Source organism: Rhamphochromis longiceps, linkage group LG7, assembly GCF_057381845.1.
Source record: "Rhamphochromis longiceps isolate RC_006_pf linkage group LG7, R_longiceps_female_GT1.1, whole genome shotgun sequence".
In the NCBI taxonomy this organism is placed as follows: domain Eukaryota; kingdom Metazoa; phylum Chordata; class Actinopteri; order Cichliformes; family Cichlidae; genus Rhamphochromis; species Rhamphochromis longiceps.
Genome location: NC_140563.1, coordinates 12,159,464 through 12,183,153, shown reverse-complemented (window position 1 = coordinate 12,183,153; position 23,690 = coordinate 12,159,464). Strand labels below are relative to the sequence as shown.

The window sequence follows — 23,690 nt, the reverse complement described above, 5'->3', positions numbered from 1 at the left end:
ATCTTTTAAGGCCTTTTAGAGCAATCCATAACAAACAAACACGTGACCTTTGCTGCAGTTTCTAGCAAACACAGACTGACCTCCATTCCACTGTGAGACTTGAGTCTGCGGTCACTATCAGAGCAGGTTACAGCTCTACTTCAAACTCAGCGTGTGACATGTGATGTGTGTGTGTGTGTGTTTCCTCCAGAACACTACAGACTTCTCCCTTGTCAAGAGCGATACTGGTGAGATTGTTACAGAGGATGGACGGAACCGCTGCCCATTCAACCCTGAATACAAGTCCACTGCCATCATGGCTGGTAGGTCTCACGATGGCTGTCAGCCGCTGATAAAAATCAGGCTCGCTTAAATGTTTTGGATTTATAGAAGCCACTGTGGGAATCAGTAAAGTACTTTGGTAAATCCTATAAAGACAAACTGTGGCATAACCTCTGGATTTCATTACCGCATGTGACGCAGAAGCCCATTCCCTTGTGATAAGTACTCTTATTACGATGGTCTTCTTCACCCTGTTGCAGATGGAGAGCTGTATACTGGCACAGTCAGTAATTTCCAAGGAAATGAACCCATCATTTACAAGAGTCTAAGCCAAGGAACAGCTCTAAAAACAGAAAACTCACTTAACTGGCTTCAAGGTACAGTATAATAGCTGGAAGGCAATGTTTTTTTTGTTGTGTCTCATTTGAGATAAATGACATTGTCAAACTGCTTGCACCAAATCTACTGAATGGGAAGTTTACAGTGTGGCATCACTTGAAATGATGAATATGAAAAAGTGTGTACCTGCAGTCTGTCAGTCCCTGTTGAAATTGGACTGCGTTTGCCATGGGAATAGGGATGTCTGTCCCTAGATCCCATTGTGACAGTATTGTTGGTTTCCTTTCAGATCCAGCCTTTGTTGGCTCTGCCTACATACAGGAGAGCCTTCCCAAGGGCAACCCGGTGGGCGATGATGATAAGATTTACTTCTTCTTCAGTGAAGCGGGGAAGGAGTTTGATTTCTTTGACAACACCATTGTGTCACGCATTGCTCGTGTGTGTAAGGTGAGCGACGCTCCAAGGCAGATAGTCCATCTAAAGCAGCTTTCTTACCCTTGGGTAATGTGTACTCCCTGCTGTCTCTATAGAATTCTATTAAAGCAGGAGTTTGCTTGTTTGTTTGTGCTCAGTACCTATACAGGAATGTACAGTATGTAGTCTACTGAAAGCTGCTTATAGCTCAGAGTCCTTCTGGGCAGTGACGCACGAGCTGTTGTTACAGAAAAACATTTTTCTTGCACGTTCACCTCAGTTTGATTCCTTTCCATCCAAATCTGCTCTCTCTGCTCTTATCATGTTTCACCAAATATTTGCGTTCAGACAGGATTCAGTATCCAACTACAAATCACTTAGGATTACTGAAGCGTGGGATCTGTGTGCAGAAATGCTTTGACACCTTCTGCGGACCTCACACAGTGTTTGTTCATTTTTAAGCATTATATTAGTATTTATGCCTTGAGAAGTCAGTCCTCCAGATCAGACTGCTGTTTGGCTCTCCTAAAACAATCACACTCACCACTGTGTGAAGAGGGTGAAAAATAGTGATGAGAGTTTGAGATGGAAGGAGGGGGGGTCCATCCATTCATTCATTCACCTTTTTTTCTCCATACATCCATTTAAAGGACAAATATTCCAATATTAATATTGACTCAGGAGCAACTAGTAAAAATAGATTAAAAAAACCTATTTTAATTAAGTAAAAGAATAAGAAGAAGGAAGTTTTAGTATTTGTTAGTTTTATACTAACATTTTATCAAAGCTTTCCTAATGAGGCATTGATGAATGTCAACAAGACTGTGAGTGAAATCCTTTCAAAATGTTTCATAGAGTAATAATTAAAAAGACTAAAGCTGACCAGTCGCGGCACATGGACCCCCTCCCTGAGCCTGGTTTTGCCGGAGGTTTCTTCCTGTTAAAAGGGAGTTTTTCCTTCCCTCTGTCACCAAAGTGCTTGATCATAGGGGGTAATATGATTGTTGTCTTTTTCTCTGTATGTATTATTGTAGGGTCTACCTTACAATATAAAGCACCTTGAGGCAACTGTTATTGTGATTTGGTGCTAAATAAATAAAACTGAATTGAACTAAATTGAATTGAAAGTTAAACCATTAAAAACTAAACTAAATATTCTTAAATAATAAAAACTGAACTAAAACAAGCAAACCCACTCTGGAAACTAACTGAACCCAAACTAAATGTCAAAACAAAATAAAAATAAAAGCTAATTAGAGAAAAATCAAAACTATTATAACTCTGCTCATGTGGCATTTTGATGATAATTTTCTCACGTACATTTAAAATATGTAACACGGAACAGATTACCCAGAAGGAAATTGGCAATAATGTTTAAGGTTTTTAGCTTCTTAAGCAGTGCTGAAGGAAATATAAAGCATAACAAAGCTTTAAAATGAGGCAAACGGTCAGTCTCGGTAAAACTTTACAGCGACGCCAGTTCAAGTAAACTATTCACGTCCAGTTTTAGTCTTCCAAAATGTGCTTCACCAACTGTGTCGGCGGCCGTCTCCATACTTGCTGTATATCCAGGTGTTTACTATTACTTTAGTTCCACTTCATCGAGGCTAACTATGGAATGATAAACAATGTTTTGGTTGAAACAAACACAACAAAGCATGTTCTCATTTGCAGGATTGTTCCGTTTCCCAGAAAGAAGCCATTACCGCCCGCCATGTTCATGGCTTTTTGAACAGCCTTTTGAACAAGGGGTGCTTTTACAAGGGATTAATGAATGGGATGCATTTTCTTCAATTATTCAGAAGTCAGTTTAAGCCCAGAGTGGCACTGAATTATAAAACTCGGTTCAGCCCAAAGGACCAGGGAATATATATGTTGCTCATTATCTGCCTGGGTTACAACAAGTAATTGCTTCAGAAGCTCAGTCTTGGTCATGTGTCATTTCCCTTTCCATCCCGTGCTGCCACTTCCTCTGATTAATGTTATGCTAAGGTGGACTCAATTGAAGCTTCATGTTAAAGACGTTTTATGTGGTTTAGGTCATTTAGCATTTCTCTTGGTCCTCTGGAGAGCTGCAAAACTGATTACAACGGCGAACTTCGAGCTTGTTAGATCTATGATAAACAGATTGTCTCTTTACAAAACTAAATTAAGCTCTTTAATTTAGCTCTTGATGTGCAATCACCTTCCTGAGACCTGTAACACCTCATCAAACAGTTATATATATATATACATATCACATACTGTAAATGTCATTCACACTGAAGCGCCGAGATGTATTTACTCTCCAGTTTGCACTGATATTCTATCATACAAATCGGTGCATCCTAATTAGTCTGCATGTCAAAGAAGTCCCACATCCCTCATAGCAATTTGAAGGCTCGTGCCAAAGGCGGTGAATCACAGCAGCAGTATCAGTCAAGGAGGATTGTCAGAGAGCAGTGCTTCTTCTTTTTCATTTAAAAGCATTTGCCCTCCTCTAAGCCCCAAGTGTTTTTTTTATCTATGCCAGTTGTGATGATGTATATTGTTTTCATGACCTAGAAGTCTTCCGCCTCGGGGTTGTAACTATGTTGCAGGCACAATTGATTTAGCTCATTGTGGTTTTACGAGGAGGTTAATGTTTTTCAGTTACGTCAATTTGAACAAATTCACCTTTGGACAGGGCGCTCTCTGTTTTTGTTTTTGTCACAAAGAAGGAAAACAAAGACAGGAGAATGTATTTCCCTACACATTATAACATACAGTGTCTAAGGCAGGGATGTTAACACTCATTTTACACGGTGGGCCACATGCAGCCCACTTCGATCACTCAACCAGTGAAACTTCCTTTCCTGTCAGTGTAAAGAAGTTTAACTACACTAAATACACATTTAATCTCTGTGGTATCTTAATCTAATAAAAAAGCAGTGTAATTTCAACAACACATCTTAGTTTTTCTACATGATAGAAGTAAAGTGTATTAGCACAACTATTTGGGCTTAAATTCACAAAGAATGTCCCTTTCATTTAATTGTTTATCGGTTACTTAATTACTTTAATGTAGTATAAATGGCCATAGGGGAGGTCTTTATCACCAGGAAACGCTGTAAAACTTAAATACAGTTAAAAGTCCAATCCCTGTTTCCCCTCAATTTTCCAAACTGATGCAATGGGCCCCCAGGCCTAATGTTTGACACCCCTGATCAAAGGCATGTTATAGTATGTTTTTGCAGTGTACCATGTGGTGCATATCATCATTTCAGAATATGCACCGCAGATCTGTCAGATCCCATCAAATCACACTTGTGTGTCAAACTGTGTGAGGATATTGTCTATACTGACCTCAGGTGTCAGATCTCATACTGCAGCGCCTCGTGCTGGAAAAAAATCCCCCTCCTAACCAACAGTTATTGTGTTGCAGGGTGACGTTGGAGGTGAAAGGGTGCTGCAGAAGAAATGGACGACGTTCCTGAAGGCTCAGCTCTTGTGTTCTCTGCCCGATGACGGCTTTCCCTTCAACATAATCCAAGACATGTTTGTGCTCACACCCAGTCCGGAGGACTGGAAGAACACAGTGTTTTATGGAGTCTTCACCTCTCAGTGGTGAGAGCTTTTAAATCTTTTGATTAAGATAACAATGAAATAAATGTACAGACACCTTTTAAGGTAATTATTTCACACACATGAGGGATTATAAAATGAAAAACAGTGGCATACCTGATTGTGTTTGTGAAGGCTGTGGAGATTTAAACCATTATGAACACCAGGAAGATCAAGACAAGCATCTTGATCTTACTCGTAACATTTAGATTACTAATTAAATATGTATTCAATCATGTTTCTCAATGATCTGTGATAGATGAGAATTGTTATTTAAAGATAAAATGTATGTATAAAATTTACTGTCCAGCAAAGAAGAGTGTAACAGGACTTAACTACCAGTTTTCCATCTGTTTTGGTGGATTTTCACTGTATTATCTCTATGTTTACGTACAGCTTTTTTCAAGGCTTTACAAGTTTGAAAGATTGTAATCATCTGTCAATTGTTTATGTCCTATAAAAGGTACAAAGGTGCATCAGGAAGCTCTGCAGTGTGCTCCTTCACTATGGACCAGGTAGAAAAGGCGTTCAACGGGCGATACCGTGAGGTTAACCGCGAAACCCAGCAGTGGTATACTTACAACCATCCGGTGCCAGAGCCTCGGCCTGGAGCGGTGAGTGCTTTCCTGCTGCCCTCTGCTGGAAAACCCAGTAGATACATCCTGCACATGTCACTACTCTGCACTGTGTCTCTTCAGCTGCATGAGGTCTCTAGGGCTACGTTCACACTGCAGGTCTTAATGCTCAATTCAGATTTTTTGATCAAATCCGATTTTTTTTGTCTGCTCGTTCACACTACAAATAAAATGCGACAGCAAACGTGCTCTAGTGTGAACGCTCAAAGCGGCCCACATGCGCAAAAGAAGATGTCACACACAACGCGCTCTGTTTAGACCCAGAGCAAACAATATTGTTTGACAGATGGCCCTTAATATAAAGACTTTGGACTTCACGTTTCCCAATTTTTGCTTCAAGTTATTTTGTTATTTACATAATAATGTAGATAACCTAATAATTATCTTTATTGCTGTTTTAGAGAGGAGCGGTGCTTCAAAGGATAGTTGCAGATTTCTGTCATAATCTGCAGATTATACAGTACAAATAAAATGTTAACGTTTCTCCAACGTTGTCTTCCCAGCAGTTTCACCGGATGGCCAGGAAGCGTTCGCGATGTCTTATCGGGCGCTTCTCCGGCGCTGATAATTGGCGTCTGTCTTGTGTCAGTGACATAAAAGATGGATTTAATGGAACTTGACCGTTCAAACAGCAGTCGCTTTCTGAAACATCGGATATGTATCGGATTCAGTACCACATACGAAAGTGACCCAGATCGGATTTGAAAATATCGGATTTGTGCCGTTCACACTGTCATACCAAGATCGGATATGGGTCGCATAGGGTCAAAAAAATCGGATTTGATGTGCTTTCGCCTGCAGTGTGAACGTAGCCTAGGTTGTTCCCATTTGTGACTGCTGATAGAGGCTTGATCAGATATCTTTTAGACAGGCATCACTCGTCTCCAGGTCCTAAACATGATTCTTATCAAACGACTGTAGGTTTAATTTCCTGACTTATCAAACTGAAATCACTGAAATGACCTGGTAATAAAATAAACACACAAAGAAGTGCTGTACAGCCGCTGCAGGTTTCATTATCCAGTGAACGTATGGGGAAAGCATGTAAAGCAGTATGTTTGTTGTGTTTTCCAGTGCATCACAAACGCTGCCAGAAAACAGGGCATCTCCTCCTCGTTGCTCATGCCAGACAAGGTGCTGAATTTTGTCAAAGACCACTTCCTGATGGACAGCGTGATCCGCAGCCAGCCTCTGCTACTCAAGCGCAATGTCCGCTACACGCAGATCGCCGTCCATCGTGTTCAAGCAGCTAAAAAGGTGTATAACGTGCTCTTCATTGGCACAGGTAAACAGCTCACCGCTCACAAACACTCTTCACCTGCACCCTTGTTTTATCTGACTTCACTTAAACTCTCTTCTCCAGATGATGGGAGACTTCATAAAGCCATTAACGTCAACAAGAAGATGCACATTATTGAAGAGATGGTGCTCTTCCGTGACTCTCAGCCGGTGCAGCACATTGAGCTGGACACTGAAAAGGTACACGTGGTGTTCGGAAAGAAAACGGTCCGATTTAATTCACAGCACTTTCTCATGGTTTAAACTAATGGGCTCAGTAAATTCATTTATTGGCAGTTTAGAGACTCCATGAGCCATTAAGAGTCGCAGCCTGCAGCGTACCCCGTGTTCAGTGAGCTAATTGCGTGCAACTTTCTCTCAGGGGATCTGCAGCTGGGGTTTTAACAGCTGGATTTGTGACACTTCCTGAATCCTGGCATGTGCTTCCATACATCAGGGCAAAGGAATTCCTTTTAAAATGGATGAAAGAAGTCTACCACATTTAGATCAGGGTCACAAAGAGAGGACTCTGGATGAAAATAGTAACCCAGTATCAGTATTTGGGGCACCTCCTGACTGTCCCCTTCTTTGTCATCTGTCATCCACAGGGTCAGCTCTATGTTTCTTCTTTCTCTGAACTGGTGGAGGTCTCAGTAGCTAACTGCACTAATTATCAGAGCTGTGGGGAGTGCATCCTCTCGAGGGATCCTTACTGTGCCTGGAATGGGAAGCAATGTGTAGATGTCAGACGTGCTACACCAAACAAGTACGTATCCCGCTGCACAATATTTATTTTAGCAGCCAAGGCTTTCTGTGATCATAAACTGTACATAAAAGGTTGAAGTCCTGTTTGAAACCTCAAATTTGGCAATTTCATTGTCACCATCTTGATGAACCAGGCATGAGGGATGCTCTACCCCGAATAATCATGTATTTTACTCTAAACAGGAAAACAATTTACCAAACAAGCATCATGTTGTATTAAATAAGACTGGAAACTAGCAATTAAGACTATAAACCCACTAGGAAACTGTTTAATCCGCTTTACAATCTTTTGTTTGTGCCCAGATTTGCCCCCTGCTCCACATGAGTAAGAACACGGGTTTAAAGATCTTTCACACTGGATTCACTTTTCAGGCCCAGGGGCTCTGTCCTTCTTTTATATTCAGTCTATGCCTGTGATATGCAAATATTAGATGAGAGAGTGCATTTAAAAAAAAAAAGAAGATTATGATTATTATTTATGGTTAATTGTATGTGTTTCAGTGCCTGGCGGCAGGATGTAGATGAAGCAGACACATCAGCTATTTGCAATAAGACTGCGGCAAGTCCACGGTTTGCCAGACCTCCACCTACACGTATGTGGCCTCCTCTTCTCTAAGATTTACAGAGCACTCTCCATTTCCGTGCTATGCCTCTCAAAATGAGAGTTGATTAAAAAAAACATTATTCTGTATCAGCCGTGTGGTACAGCCTTTTTTCACGCCATACCTGACTCATCTACGCTTTGACTTTCCGCAGGGATGTCGTCATGCCAGGTGATCATTATCCCAGCCAACACATTCAAAGTACTGCCCTGCAACCTGCGCTCTAATTTAGCTGAAAGGAAGTGGGAGTTCGGTGAGAGCGCAGGTCATTTCCATTACCCCAGCCCAGAGGGGGGACTGGTGGTGGTAGCTCAAGCGGACAAGCAGGAAACATACGAGTGCTGGTCAGTGGAGGAGGGCTTCAGACAGCTGCTGGCAAACTACTGTGTGAGAGGCGAAGCCAAGGAGGAGAGCACCACCTTGACAGGCCGTTCACGTACGCCGCAGATCTCACAGGAGGAAATCATCATCCTGCCAGGGGAGGCCCGCTCGCCGCAGATCAACACAAAGACCTACTGGAACGAGCTAATCGTTGTATGCGCCCTCCTGGTGTTTTCCCTGGTAGTCTTCTCCCTTTTTGTGGTTTACAGGAACCGTGACCACATGAAGTCCATGCTGAAGGAGGGAGAGTGCCCGAACATGCAGCAGAAGAAGCCCAGAATAGTGGGGAAACCCGCTGAAAACTTGCCGCTCAACGGCAACACAGTCACAACCTCAGCTTCGGATCACAAGGGGTACCAGACCCTTAATGACAACTACATCTGCAGCACTCCACCGCACGAGTGCTCGTCACCTGATAACAGCAAGAGCTTCTCTGAATCGGAGAAGAGGCCTCTGAACTTAAGAGAGAGCCACGTGGAGATTTCACCCACGTGCCCCCGGCCTCGAGTCCGGCTGGGCTCCGAGATTAAAGACTCTATAGTGTGAGGCAGGCTTCATGTTATATGGAGTGACTGCTTTTGAACTCAAAGGAAAGAGTGCACTTGTTGAGAAAGACAAAAACATAAGAGGGAAAAATCAGCACTCTCGTGGAGAGACTTTACATTACACAGATTTTGCACTCTCTCTCTCGCTCCTTTTTCTTTCTTTTTTAATTCTGTCGATGTGGTCCATGTGCGTTTTATTTCGTTTTCCTCTCACCCTCTTATTCAAGTGCATTTGAAGCACACTGAAGAAGCTCCGGCTCGCCTTCAGACTTTCACGTACGGCTCACGGGAATGTAACGAGCATTGACATGGCATCGTGACCACGATTTAGCGAACAGATTTCAGAGAGTTGCCTTTCACAGTCCGTCCATATGACATGCCGGTAATACTCTGAAAGGCAGAGTGATGCTCGAACACGACGCCTGACGCAGTGTTTGCTGATTTATTTTCATTCTGCGAGAGTTTAGCCTTCACTGAGGTTGTGCACTATGTACTGTACTGTAGCAAGGTAAAGCAGAATCCACACGAACAAGTCAAAGACAGGCAAGATATACATACATATATATTAAAAAAGTCCTGTAATGTTTCTTACAGGATAGCCTGTGTACATTCACACAAGTACACTCATTATTTTAGAGTTAATTCAAACACAGCAAGAACAAAGAAATCTGAAAAGATGAAAGCAGAAATGCAGAAACTCTTACCACCTCAATCACTGCACTCCAAGAAAAGAGAGAAATGTGCTTTTTAAGTATTGCCATCTTTACTAGGTATACATATTTGTCTGATGACGACTGACTTTAAGTTGTTAGATTTGTCTTGGTTTTCTTTCACCAAATATGATAAAAGGGAAGGGAGGGGGACTCATTCCAGGTATTATCACGCTATTCTTCATGAGATAGGCAGTCTATGCAAAGCAAATAATGTGAAGTGGGGTAAACACCGAGAAACACCTCACCTTGAGACTGAGTAAGCACAAAGGTGTTGGCACTGTTAATTACTTTAGATACAGTGGCACTACAAACACACACCCACGCAAAGAAACGCACACTCATTACACCGCAGTCGCAAGTATGCAAGAGATTTTAGCTATTTTGGTGCGTTTTCTGGAGAAAGATGATGCAGCTCTGAAAGGCTGGCGTGACAAAAACAGACGATAAAAGACGAGCGTCCGGAACGGTAATGTTAAATTTGCGGCAGGTCATTTATTGCAGCATGATGAAAGGTTATCAATATTTATTATCGTCATTATTAATATTATTATTATGTGCCCAATAGGTTATTTTATGGAGACATTTTTTCACAGCTGTTCTGTCACTGAATCATACTGAATCTAAAACAAACACCTAAAAATAATGTGATTTCAATAACACACCTGTAGACTGCCACCTTTGATATAAATATAAACTGAAGAGTGTTGATGAAGAAAACAGCCTCTTAGGTGGTTGTAAAGGCAACCATTAAGGCAATAACTCTCATTGTCATTCAGTAATAAACAGGGGAATTGTTCATTTTACTGATTTTTCTCGCTTTAATATAACTAAATCAGATGATTGCGTAACTTGAAAGCGTTTCTCATGTCATCCAATATTTTTTTATTCTTACTTGAGTATGGCTCTAGTATTGTGATCCAGCCAGCAAAATCAATACTTCACAACAACAACAACAACAACAGAAAAAATGCGTACCTGAAGGGAAGGCATATACATCGTGACTCAGAAAGCACAGGATTTGCACATCATGTTAGGAGCCTTAGTACACTGCAGGTTATGGATTTGGTTACAAATCTGCCTTGGGGGGAGGGGTGGGAATGGAGAATGCCTTCTGAAACAATAATCAAGAGATGTGCCTCTTGGGGATAATAAACTAACCAGGTAGTAGTGCTCTGGAGTCAAACGCTACACTGTAGGTGTGACAGGACTGGCCATACGTAAAAAACAAAACGTCAAAACCGTGAATACGTGTAATTTAATTGTGTCAATGTTGTACAATACGTGCTCATGAGAGGTGTCGTTTTATTTTACATTTTTGTTAGGGTGGCTTCAAGCGCAGTCAGGGATTCTATTTTATTCTTAAACTGTAGTGCATAAATAACCACTGGCTGATTTTTCTTTTTTTTTTTTAAATATTAAAAAAAATATAAGCATTAGTATTATATTACATTTCCTATAAATGGCACTGCAAAACTGAATTTCAAAGACTAGTCAGCTATATTCACTCATGCAATATGAAAGACTCATGCTTTGACTGTTATTAAAAACAACAAGTGGCAGCTTTTGGTGAAGCGGCTGTCATCCGAACAATATTAAATTTGCAAAGCGCAGAATAAATACGGCGTGGCAGTGATTTAGTCGAATATGTGCAGGTACTGAATATGTTTTTCTGTATTTGAATACAAGCCTACACTATTAATGCCACAGTGAAAGTATCGTCGTCTGCTCTCACTTATTGAACCACTATAGTCGGGCCTTCTTCTATTTGTGACAGTACAAGTTGCTCAGACTCTTGTCAACATGTATTGTAAGTAAACAAGTTTTTATGTAAAGTTGTTTTGTAAATTCAGCTGCCAATGTAAAAAATATTGTGAATTGTATTTTTTTGTATCATACATCACTACTGTTTTCTTTCTTTTTGTATTGTATATAAAAAGCACTTTATTTTAATTTTTCAAATAAAGATAAAATGGAGATTTTTGTTATTTGAAAGGCTCATGATTTCAGTAGGTTAACCATTTCCTTTCAGACAATGGTGCAGGTTTTTGCAAGAGCGTTGTAGTGGGAGACCTCAAATCTGGGTTTTAATGGGTCCATATGCAAGAAATTTTATTTTTTACCATCTAACATTTGATGCAAATACCAATTTGTATCATTTTCTGGTAGAAATTTGTTTATTTAACCTCCAGCTGGTTAAAAGGGAGCTTTCCTTTCCCACTGTTCCCAAGTGCTTGCTCATTAAGGGCTCATTTGATTATTGGGATTGTCCCTGTGTTATTGTAAGGTCTTTACCTCACAATATAAAGCGCGTTGAAGTGACTGTGAATCATGGCCCTAGGTCCGATTTAAATCGCCCCTCGCTCCTAACTTAAAATGTATTATTTATGGACTGCCATCATAAACAGAATAAACTGTAATTTCTTCTTTTACCGCATGGCGGCAGCACCATCTGATATGTTGCAAATAATAACTACATAAATGCTTTATAAACTCATACAATAGTAAGTGCCGTTCAAAATTAACCTGAGATACTGATATTCAGCAGCTTTACCAAGTTTCAGGTATTCCAGCTTGAGTTGGTACTAGGGCAACCAGGGAAACATCCCCCACACCATTATACCCCCATCAGCCTGAACCACTAATTACCAAGGAGGATGGATTCATGCTTTCATGTTGTTTACCCGAATTTCTGACTATACCATCTGAAAGTTGCTGCAAAAACAGAACAAAGCAATAGTTCCACTTTTCTCTTGTCTCATTTTGGTGACCCTGTGTGATTTATAGCCTTAGTTTTCTATTTGTGGCTGTCAGGAGCAGAGGTCGGTGTGATCCTTTGCTGCTGTAGCTCACCTGCTTGAAAATTCATCATGTTGGGCTCAGAGACGCTCTTCTGCATTACTTCGTCATAACATGGTTTATTTCCTGTTTTCATACTATTAGCTTGAAGCAGATATTTATCTTTCTTGGTACCTAAAACCATGTCATAGTCAAAGTCACTTAACTCACCCTTCTATATTCAGATACTCATTTTGAACTTTCACAATTGGTGCCTACATACCTAAATGCACTAAGTTGCTGCCATGTGATTGGCTGATTAGGAATGTTGTTATTTCAAGGAACACTTATTCTAAATAAGTGGCCAGTGACTTCAAAACGCTGCTGCAGTCCCAGCTGGAACAAACTGTGGGCCCCAACTCTGAGCACAGGTTACCGCTTTTCCTCTCAGGGTGTTGTCAGAAACTCTGCAAACCCAGCCAAACAATGGTGCGCAGGTTATCTGATAAAACTCTCACATGGAGCACACACACCTTAAAGGTAAACACAGGTAAGCACCTGCGTTGTCTGTTGTAGTTCTATTATATCACAGCAAACATACATGACATCTAACTCCAGTCCAAGCCAAACGAGGAGGCACATTAGGGTCCATTGATTCGGCTGGTACCCGCCTACAGGCAGGTTTGGACCAATCCTCTACAGTAACTCTGAGACGATGGTGGGGGCTTTTATTTTGGCTCAAGTTTGTTAAATTCTAACATTTTCTGGATTATACTTTATTTTTAAACCAGTAACTATGGAGCGACCCAACCTTCGGAGATTATTCTCTGTTTGCGACGTGAACAAGTCCGGTAAGATCGAGTACGAGGACTTTACTGTAGTCTGCCGTGAGCTCAGCGTCCCTGAAACCGAGATCGGGACTCTGTTTGACAAGTTTGACCCGCACGAAGACGGATACATCGACTACAACAGGTTTTCCTCCAGGTTTCAGGAGGTTTCGGAGACTCTGGATCTGGCGTCTTTCGGCGCAGGGGCATCCCAAGCACAAGACTCCCCCTGGGAAGAGTTTGAAGACAAGGCAGATACGAAATCCATCCTTACCGAAAGGTAAACTCACATCCGGGAAGCTCCAGTTTGCTCTACCCGTATTCTGGCTGGAAATTACCTGGCCAGTGGTTACTGCTGCCCCACTGTTAGCTTTGTGCTGCACTGATTAGTCATGCGGTACAGGTGTGTACTGGAAGAATAAACAAGCTCACCCTTAAAAACGATATACAGCTTGAATGTAATCAAAAAACACTGGACGTTTATACTAAGATAATAAGTATATACCTACGTCCCATAACTTTTGTATCGTCACTGATGTCATCTTTCTTAGTGGCAGGGGCGTTTATAAAGGATTTTTAAATGGGGTGCCACTCGGAACCAAGAGGAAGCCGGAGGGAAGTACAGGAAATCAGAATATTTGTCAGAAAAACATGTGATGTATTAAAAACTGCTGACGCACATGAGTTCAAATAGTGGTTTATACTGAATAGGTTTCTTGCAAAGTGGTCAAAGTGGTAAAGTTCATTTTAAGTACTAAATATACCTAAAATGCCTAAAGTACTATGCACAATTATATTGCTGGACTATTACTGATTAACTGATATCAGGGCACTCAGGGAAAGACTTGGAAAAAAAAGAGACTTTGTTGCATTTGTGACTTTTTTTTTTCCAAGTTTTTATTTGTATGTAGGGTTGATGTTTAGGGGTTAGATCCCATGACTGGCTGGGAGAAATGTGTGTGGCTCTATGACTTAAAGGAGAGGTCAGGCCAGTTTATGGTTTGGATGTAAGTATATGGTTTCAGCAACGATGAAGTCTTAATTAATGCATAAATCATTTTAGCACCATCTGGCAATTTTCATTACTTACTATAATTGTATATGTTAAATATTATTATTATTATTATTATTATTATTATTATTATTATTATTATTATTATTAATAATAATAATAATAATAATAATAATAATGATAGAAATAAATAGCTTTACATTAAATGGTATGAAATACAAAGTACAATATTTGTATAGAACATTCAAGGACATTTACTCAAAGTAAAATATTAGTATTTGTAATAAGTTACATTTCAGTATTGTATTATGTGACTCAACACTGTAGAAAGAAAAAAAGAAAACAATACAGAAAAATATAGTTTAAAAAATGCAACTATCTTTAAGCATAGCTCAGCTTGGCATTATATTTGTTACATTATTTCTAAATGGAAGTTTTCACAGTTTTCTCTAATGGTGATCAGTGACACACAGAAACCCAAACTGTTTTAGATCTGTATAGATCTTCTCCAAACCTAGAAAAGCTAGATTTTGCTATCTTGCTGTATACTAATGAGATCTAGAAACTTTTTTAACACTGAGAAAAATGTCCTAAACGTAGCTCTGTACACCACATCAGAGTAGATTTCAAACACTCAAGATACCGACTGATGTACTAAGTTTTATCTTTTAATTGAAGGGTTGAAACAGAAATTACAGCACTAACTATATATAACAATATTTTGTCAAAAGATGTTTACCTCTACCTTTTTGTTTCACCCATTTATTCCACAGTGGATATCCATCATGAATGGTCTGTTGCACTGCTTTCTCTTTCTGAAACGATCAACTTTTAACACCTATCTTTTAGCCCTCCAGGAGTTTATAATTTGCTGCTAAAACCATATTTTAGTCAAAATATGCAACTGAAAACATGTCAGTCAGCAGGTGGTTACTAACTGTTGTGTTGTCATAGTTTCAGGGAGCAGCTGGCCGATCTTTACAAGGCCATTCACTCCTCTGCAAACATGACTCTCCTGCAGCAGTATGAGGAACTCATCCACTCCCTGATCAGCCAAAGCCTGGACAGCAGACTTCAGTGTGAACAGCTTGAAACCAGTCTGAAGCGGTAAGAGCAACTGTCCTGCGTGTGGTCAGTAGATTTAGGAGGAGCTTGTAAAGTCAAATCAGTATCAGTGGCTGTAGCTCAGGTGGCAGAGCAGGTCAGCCACTAATCAGAAGGTCGGTGGTTCGATCCCAGGCTGCCTCCTGGCTGCATGCCAAATATCCTTGGGCAAGATACTAACCCCATGTTTGCCTACTGGTGGTGGTCAGAGGGCCCGGTGGCGCCAGTGTCCAGCAGCCTCGCCTCTGTCAGTGCGCCCCAGGGCAGCTGTGGCTACAATGTAGCTTGCCATTGCCAGTGTGTGAATGTGTGTGTGAATGGGTGAATGACTGAATGTAGTGTAAAGCGCTTTGGGGTCCTTAGGGACTAGAAAAGCGCTATACAAATGCAGGCCATTTACCATTTATAACAATCAGCAGGAAGTCACAGCACATGGGTCCCAGTGATGATATGAGCAGATATGAAGTGGCTGCCCTCTTGTGGATGCAGTTAAAGTGCATTTTTAATGTGGTTTACTATCTAACTGCTGAAGCTGCTAAGTGTTTAACCCTCCGGTCTTCACTACTTTTGTCAGTGTGCAATTTGCATATTTTCTTAAGCTAATGTATTGTAATTGTTTTCCCCAAATGAGCTAGAGACACAACAGCAGAGTTAAATGTTTATTTGGGCAGACTGTGAATCTGTGCAGATTTCAACAGTTCTGATTAGTGGAGATCTAACTGCTAGTTGACCCTTCTGATGTTGCTGCAGTCTCATATGCCATCTGTCAGCTGGCTCATCAGTCACTGTTCTGAAATAGAAAAATAATAATAATAAAAGCACCTCTGTGATTTGGATTAGGGTGTTCTTAGTATAACACTGCCAGTGGTTTGCATACACAAGGTCTTCCTCTATCCTTCTCTGACATGGGTGTCAAACTGTGCTTCTGAATCGCATCCTGACACAAAAACTTCCTTTTATACAACAAAGTCTTTTTGCGAGATATTCAGCTACTTTTACATTCAGATCATTTAAAGTTTTGAAGTATTTTATGCTGTGTTGCAGGTATGGCGAGCTCTAAATACCACCGATTCCTGTACTCCCCAAATGAGGGGATTGTGAGGGGCTTTTTTGTGCTTTGTTTGAAGAAATCATCTTTTTTAGGTTCAATTCTCTTCTGTGTAGACCCTGTCCATGCATCATGTGGCTGCTCCACTGAATGCCAAACTTTCCTGCAGCTCCTTTGAAGTCAATTCAGTTTTATTTATGTAGTGCTAAATCACAACAAGAGTTGCCTGAAGGATTTTTGTAAGGTAAATCCCCAACACTAATAAAGAGAAAACCCCCTATGAGCAAGCACTTAGTGTCAGTGGGAAGAAAAAACTCCTTTTTAATAGGAAGACAGGATAAAAGACACACTGTGTAAGCGAGCCAGAGACGAATAAAAACTAATAATTGAATGCAAGGTGGTTCATAAATACATGGAGAGTGAAAGTGGGTGAGTGAAGAAATATTGCACCATGGGCAACACCCATCAGCCGAGACTTAACTATCTCAGCTTTTTCCCCTTTGTTTATCTGCTCCGTAAATGTGCAGCTTTATCTGATGTTTTTCTTAGTAGTGACACTCGTAGGTGTGAACCTGAGTTCGAATGGTTGTCTGTCTCTATGTGTTAGGGATAGGCTCCAGCCCCCCTGCAACCCTGACCTGGATAAGCAGAAGAAGATGGATGTTTTTACAAAAAAGTTGATGCTGCTTAAGGTCTACAACCACTCCTGATTGCTTACTTTGAGTAGCCAAACAGTGACTTTTAGTAGTTTGTGTCTTAAAGGGTTAATCAAGGTTTGACTTCAGCCTTTTTAATAATTTCCTGTAAAGACAGTCTGTTAAGCCATGGAATCTCTGTCATAACAAACAAAAGTGAGTGTGTCTCTAAGAGCTTTGTGTGCTTCACTAACTGCATGGAATGGGAAAGTTAACATTCCTTTCTCAAGGAAGTAGGAAGACTAAAATTTGCTGCCCTTCCCAGTCGTTTAATTGTTTCATAGCTTGGGTATTTCCATCTGTTTCCATTAGTTGTATCTATAAAGTAACCTTTTCCCCACATAAAGTAGAATAAATGTGTGTGGGCATCTAATTAAGAAACTCCACTGGCAGTAATCAGTACCTCAGTAGCAATCACCTGGGGAGTCTTGTTTTGAAATTCTGTCCCTCCCTCGACTCTGGTTGGCTCACGTGTTGTCTGAGCTGAAGAGCGAAGCCACAAGTGTAGCAGGTTTCAAGTCAAATCAGTCAGCTAGATCAAATAAATGGACTCTTCTGGTTTTATGTGCTGCTCATTTTTGTATTCGGATTGCTGTTGGAGGATCTGCTTTGACTGAGCGTGCTTGAAGGATGGACTCAAACAGACTTTTCTGTTCAAACAGAGCCGAGGGCTTAAATCACAGTCAGCTGACAGAGCTGGAGGACGATATACAACAACATCTCGCTAGGACGGAGGAGAGGGCGAGAGACGAGGTGAGTGGAATAGCTGCAGGGTTCATAGTATGTGAAGCGTTGCTCCTGTGATTTACTTCAATACTTAGAAGTTAAACGTAAGAAATTTCATCATGAAAGGCAGCATATTTAATCAATAAACAGCATGCAGACAAGTGGACTAAATGATTGCATTTGATTCCCTGTTGAAGTGGAAAGATTGCACTCATTCCTCAGTGTTTCATGTGAGCTACCTGCAAATTTGTGGCACAGCCCACAGCAGCTAGTTACATGTGTTTTCACAAAGAGCCTCTGTAAAGTCACAGGAAAGCCCCTCTTCAAGGCCTGAGCTGGCCTGCACTTCTAACTGCTTCGGTTTCACAGGAGAGAAAGAAAATGGAAGAAATTATGGCCGGCTTGCAGAGGAGGCATGAGAATGAAGTTGCAGACCTGCATGCCAGTGTGGAAAGACTGTTAAAGGTAGGTTGTTGTTTTTTTTCGTATTTCACAGACAGCTGTCTACTTTGTTCCCCCATGATGTTCTCTAACAACATACAAAAAGAGAAGAAAGCCTCTGTATCTGAAAAGCAACACACAAGCTCTTGTAGGATGTCTAGCTGCTGCTGCTTGCTTTCTGGGAAAGTGTGATGGACCGTGCAGACAGATAAAGTCTGCTCACTACCTTTCATCCAGAAATGACAGCATTTCCAGAAAATGTCAAGATTTCGCTTAAAAACAAGACTTTTTACTGGTGCATTTTGCTTCTCCGTTCACATTAGACGTAGCAGAAAATGTAATGTAAACATACACATTTGTGGTTAGCTATACAATAAGTTAGCCTTGGTGATTTGAATAGTGAATAAAAATACAGAGGAAAGATGAATTGAATAAAGGAGGAGACAAAAAAAGAGGGAAAGCATAATTAAGAGAGAGTTGTGTGTATTTTGGAGACTAGCTGCGCTCATTCTAAGGCTTCATATTACGTGCATTAACATAGATGTAAAAGCACACATTGTATAGACACTACCTGTACTGTTCAATCGAACCATGCTGGAGGCATTTAAATGCATAGAGTAAATGAGGCATAAAAAGTGAAGCCAGAAATTCACTCCACACCCATTTAAAGCAGGAACTGGCCAAAACCTTTTTTTTTTTTTTTTTTGGCTTCTTGTAGCGAGTTGTCCCTGTGTCATGGCAAACAGTGATTGCCAGTGTCTGCTGAAAATTATCGACTTTAAAGTGTTGTAAAGCACTTGTTGTCATAATTTGTCAGACATATCTCACGGGAGTTATGTATATGTGTGATTTTTAACTTTCCTGTCACAAGGTAGAAGCTGACATCAGTTTTTGGATTTTTAGATATGCTTTTAATTATCCTGGCAAAAAGACTCGCTGAGATAAAAACAAATCTTTTTTTAAAGAGAGGTGTGGCAAAGAGGGAACGAGAAACTGCAACAAATATAACAGTTCTATGAAAATATTTCAACTGGCAAAAAGGACTGACCTGATATAGAATATAGAACAGAGCAAGTTTGATAATGCAGAGTCATAAGGATGCCTGCAAAACGGGTCATTTAAAAACGAAAAAAACACTATGTGTAACCCCTTTATGTTGACTACAGCCTATTCACAGCCAAGCGTTTTTTGATTAAACACATGAAGCAGCTCTTTGCAAAAATATCAGTTAGTGTTACAGTACCCAGCTGTTTAAAAGCCTTTAAGAAGCTACAGCGTCACAAAAATGCACCTCTATGTGGCTTACTGTAGTTCATCTACAGGCCACACTAGCATTTTGGTGTCCACAATGCAAAAATATGATTGCCACCTCATGCAGCATATGTTGTGTCAGACAAATTTCCAGTGTCTGTGACTATTGTGGATGGTGACCAACATCAGCCCGGTCAAATAAAGACTCTCTGATGATTCACTTAAGCCGTTTTGAATTTAAACCTTCAGCAGAAGTCATCTTAAAAACATCTACTTAAGTTTTTGACAGTAATTCCTGGTTAATAATTTCCTATCAACGAGGAAGACGAGACATTATTACGTGAACTTGCAAAGTAAACAAAACAATGCAATTAGGTTATTATGTAAGACATGTAATTGGAGTACTGTGTAGCTTTAATAGTAAGACTCCTCTGTATTGCAATAGTACCAAATGTCTGCTTGGCACATACAGTATAGTGGAAGCAGTTGGTTTCCTTGTCCTGTAGATGGTGAACGTGATAGATCAGCTGCTCTTACACAGCGTTAACTTATTGTGAGCATACAGTTTGATGGATATAAGATGGTACGTTTCAAGAGATTGGAGGCAAGTCTGTGTGTTTAAAGTAATTTAGAAACACTCAACAGTGTTTCTAAATCGCAGCATCAGGTCATTTTAAACTGTAAAACATCCTGTTTGCTACAAATGAGTTGCAATTCTCTTAAAAATCATCCTTTATTTAAATGTTTTGAACTTTATATATAAAAATGTCTAAACTCTGAACTGCTGGTGTTTCATTCTTTCACAATAAAAGATCTGGTGGCTGTTACTTTGTATTTTGGCTTTTCTTTGCTTCATATAATTAAAATGTAAAACTGTTTAACCAAATCTTAATGTAACTGCTTTTGTTTTTTTTAAATTGATTTAAGAGTAAAGAAGACTCTGAACTGAACCATTCAAAGGAAGAGATGCTCAGACTGAGCGGACAAATCAGCAATCTCTCACACGTAAGTCAAACTACAAGATTAGTCCAGTAAATCCCAAAATGTTTTTATCTTTATTTTTATGTTGTCATTGACCGAATCTCCTCACAGGAGAACGAGCAGCTACGCGGCTCTCTTCTGCAAGCCCAGACAAACATCGCCATCCTGCACTCAGAGCTGGACAAGCTGAAGAACGTGTATGCGGATCAGAAAGCTCAACATGAACGGTAAAGCTATTGTCAGACCTGACCTGACGATTCTGACGCTCAGAAACCACAATCCATATAAGGTGTGTGCGTCCTTTCACAGAGAAACGGAAGATTTGAAGAGGATGGCTATGGAATACCAGTCGTACTCCAGTCAGATTCAGATTCTCCAGTAAGTCTGCCTTTAAGCTCATAATAATGTGTTTATGCTGACTTTTTAAAACAATAATGTAATGACTCTAGTCAGTACTTTCAAGCTCTTCTACGTGAGTAAATAAAGCGCACAGGTTTGACAGTGTCACTCCTGTTTGACATTTATGAGCTCTATATAAACAACATGAACTTGGATTTGAGAATCCAAGTTCATGCAAATATTTATTGCTCTCCCTACGATGTAATAGAAGAGCCAAGTACCTCCTAAATGCCTCTAATCTTTCTAATCTAGTTGTATGAGTCTGCCACTTATCTGGACTAACTGGGGGTAACAGAATAGTGGGATTTTTGCTATTTGCATAATGACTGATTTTATTAGTTAAATGGTAAAACCTTTAAGGCAGACTAATGTGAACGCTCGTGTGCTGTCTCACTGTGAATTCACTGGACAGCTACTAAAGTGGCCAAAGGTATGCCGCTCCTGGGGATGTTGCGTGCTTGTTTAAATTATGTCTTTAGAATAAAAACTACACATAAATAGTAGCATTGACTGACCATTTATAAGGAGTGTTTGACTGCTTGACAATCCCATACAGTAAAGTAAGGAAGTGCAATAATTGTATGTATATGCGACTCTCACGTATTTCCTTAAATGCATCATTAGGGAACTGAATAAAAAGCTGTATGACAGTAATGACGACCTGCGCTCGGTATTGGCAAGTGAAGCAGTTGCAGCTAAAAGAAGGGTAAGTCTCTTTTGTTCTAATAGCATGTTTCCCTATACCCTCTGGCTCTGTCAGGTAGAAGCTCACAGTCAACTGTTTTCATGAGTTTAAGGTGTTTTTTTTCTCCCTGACTTTCCTAATCTGCTCAACAGCTGTCTCCCCAAAATGAAATCCCAGCCAGGAGAATGAAACCCCTCCGACAGAGCACGCTCAACCATAGCGGGTATATAAAGATTTTTACACACCTGTATGCCTCTACCGATTGATGTCTACGCACTTAAGTGTCACATCTAAAGCCATAGTTTGCGTCGGGTGTTTTCGTACAGCTTGGAGGTCCCGAGCAAACTGACCTACTCTCATGTGGCCACCTGGGCCGATAAATACCTGGACAGTGGGGTCTCCCTGCCGATGGACACAGCTGAGAGCTCGGGCAGTGACTACGACAGCGACGACAGCAGAAGCTCGGTGGAAACTGTGCACTTCAGTTACTCGTGTGTCCCATCTGACATGGAGGTGGGGGACAGGTCCAGGATCGCTCGATGCCAATATGCTCCTCTGCTCTCGGGACATTGAATTTGTGTTTTTCTTACAGATATCAGAAGTGAAATCTGAAGCTGCCGTGTCAATGGCTCCGAGTATGGCCACCTCCATCGCTTCTTCCCTACGAAGACGTTTATCTGCCTTTTCTCCAAAGGTAAACCGGTTCTTGATTTAACGTTTTTGCATTCCCACTTTTCCTTTGGTTTCTTCTTTGGTGTTGTGTTTAGCGTTGCTCTTTCTTGTAATTTTGTATTGATTTAAATTGTAGTTTTGTGTGCTGCGTAGTCTCATTTCTGAAAGGTAACTAAATGATGCTTGCTTTATATGGTCAGTGTTGGGTAACCTTGTTATCTTATGCTCCCTTTAAGCAGCCGTTGGAAGCAGACATGGAAGCATGTGATGAGCCCACCCAGATGTACCGCCTGGTTTTAGCGGGAGACGCAGGAGCGGGGAAGTCCAGCTTCCTGCTGAGATTGACCCTTAACGAGTTCAGAGATGATATTCAGACAACACTGGGTGCGTGCCATGGCAAACATATCTTTTGATTAAACACTGGCACTCGCTTGAGCTCAGAGATATAAATCTGCTTTTCTTTTCTTTTTTTCCCCAGGGGTTGATTTCCAAATGAAGAGGATGTTGGTGGATGGCGAGAAGACAAATCTGCAGATCTGGGACACAGCGGGGCAGGAGAGGTACAGCACCTCCATGAGAACCGTTTAATGAAAACTGAAAATGTGGTGCTATCATTTTGGTTCTAACACATGTAAACCTCTTTAATTATTGACTCAATTAAAAGACACTAGAGTAAAATGAGTTTTTATGTTTATTTTAGGTTTCGTAGTATTGCCAGGTCTTACTTCCGTAAAGCTCACGGAGTCCTGCTCCTCTATGACGTGACTTCAGAAAGCAGCTTCCTTAACGTCAGAGCATGGGTGGATCAGATTCAGGTAACTGCAGTGGTGACGATCAGTTGTTGAAAAGATGACAAAAGAAGCACTATTTAAAAACTAGGAACAGAATTTATCGTCTGCTTTGTTTCTATTAAGGAGTCAGCGGAGGAGAAAATACCCATGTGTGTTATTGGAAACAAGGTGGACCTCCGAGGGGAGCTTCCTGAGGGAAGCTGTGTGAGCAGTTTGCACGGTGAAAAGTTGGCCAAGGTGTGTTATTTTATTTTATTTTTTTTCTCCATTTCACCTAGTGGAAAAGTATTTATACAGACACCTGGCGTCTAAGGTGTCTAAGTAAACTGAATGCACTCAGGGATGTCGGTGCTTTGCTTGTAGACGTACGGTGCCTTGTTCTGCGAAACGAGTGCCAAAGAGGGTACAAACATCACAGAGGCTGTGCTTCATCTGGCAAGGTAGGAGGTCAGAGAGAGAGAGTTTGAGTTAATTTCTTTGCTCGTTTTTTGCTTGGTAACCCGTGGCAACACTCCTGCCTTTTTACTTTCACACAGAGAAGTGAAGAAAAATGTCAAACTGAGGCCGCAGTCAGACTCTCAGGTCAGACTGAATCAAATCAGCCCAAAGAAAACTCTTAACAACTGCTGTGGACTGTAGACGACTCATGTCTGTACAGAGCAACGAAGGACAACGTGCTACTTTTATTTAATAAATGTCAAATTTTAAAAACTGTTATATGAAGGTTTCTATTGTGGGAATATTGCACATGTGCAAATATAAATGTAC

At 40.7% G+C, this 23,690-nt stretch overlaps 2 protein-coding genes across 6 annotated transcripts in view; both read left to right on the top strand.

Annotated features, from left to right (window-relative positions):
- sema4ba (sema domain, immunoglobulin domain (Ig), transmembrane domain (TM) and short cytoplasmic domain, (semaphorin) 4Ba) overlaps positions 1-11,485 on the top strand; it is a 41,646-nt gene extending 30,161 nt beyond the window's left edge. For both annotated transcript variants that reach the window (XM_085412178.1, XM_085412177.1), the window contains exons 6-15: positions 191-302; positions 522-638; positions 890-1,047; positions 4,418-4,599; positions 5,060-5,210; positions 6,306-6,516; positions 6,595-6,710; positions 7,118-7,275; positions 7,776-7,867; positions 8,031-11,485. In XM_085412178.1, the coding sequence (XP_085268304.1) occupies positions 191-302; positions 522-638; positions 890-1,047; positions 4,418-4,599; positions 5,060-5,210; positions 6,306-6,516; positions 6,595-6,710; positions 7,118-7,275; positions 7,776-7,867; positions 8,031-8,803 (2,070 nt within the window). In that variant the 3' untranslated portion in view covers positions 8,804-11,485. The remainder of the gene's footprint in view (positions 1-190; positions 303-521; positions 639-889; positions 1,048-4,417; positions 4,600-5,059; positions 5,211-6,305; positions 6,517-6,594; positions 6,711-7,117; positions 7,276-7,775; positions 7,868-8,030) is intronic.
- Positions 11,486-12,750: 1,265 nt separating this feature from the next.
- Positions 12,751-23,591, top strand: rasef2 (RAS and EF-hand domain containing 2). Of its 4 annotated transcripts, XM_085412175.1 has the most exons (18): positions 12,751-12,840; positions 13,082-13,397; positions 15,084-15,236; positions 17,639-17,729; positions 18,072-18,167; positions 20,322-20,399; positions 20,487-20,602; positions 20,685-20,753; positions 21,399-21,480; positions 21,612-21,682; positions 21,786-21,972; positions 22,052-22,153; positions 22,368-22,515; positions 22,610-22,691; positions 22,832-22,946; positions 23,046-23,159; positions 23,286-23,362; positions 23,459-23,591. In XM_085412175.1, exons 1-18 carry the CDS (start codon positions 12,777-12,779, stop codon positions 23,559-23,561), a joined length of 2,064 nt encoding a protein of 687 aa, XP_085268301.1. In that variant the 5' UTR covers positions 12,751-12,776; the 3' UTR covers positions 23,562-23,591. The 4 variants fall into 4 exon arrangements, with proteins under 4 accessions (XP_085268301.1, XP_085268300.1, XP_085268299.1 ...); XM_085412174.1 differs by lacking the exon at positions 12,751-12,840 and having other exon boundaries at positions 12,885-13,397; positions 23,049-23,159; XM_085412173.1 differs by lacking the exon at positions 12,751-12,840 and having other exon boundaries at positions 12,886-13,397; positions 22,371-22,515.
- The last annotated feature ends 99 nt before the right edge of the window (positions 23,592-23,690 follow it).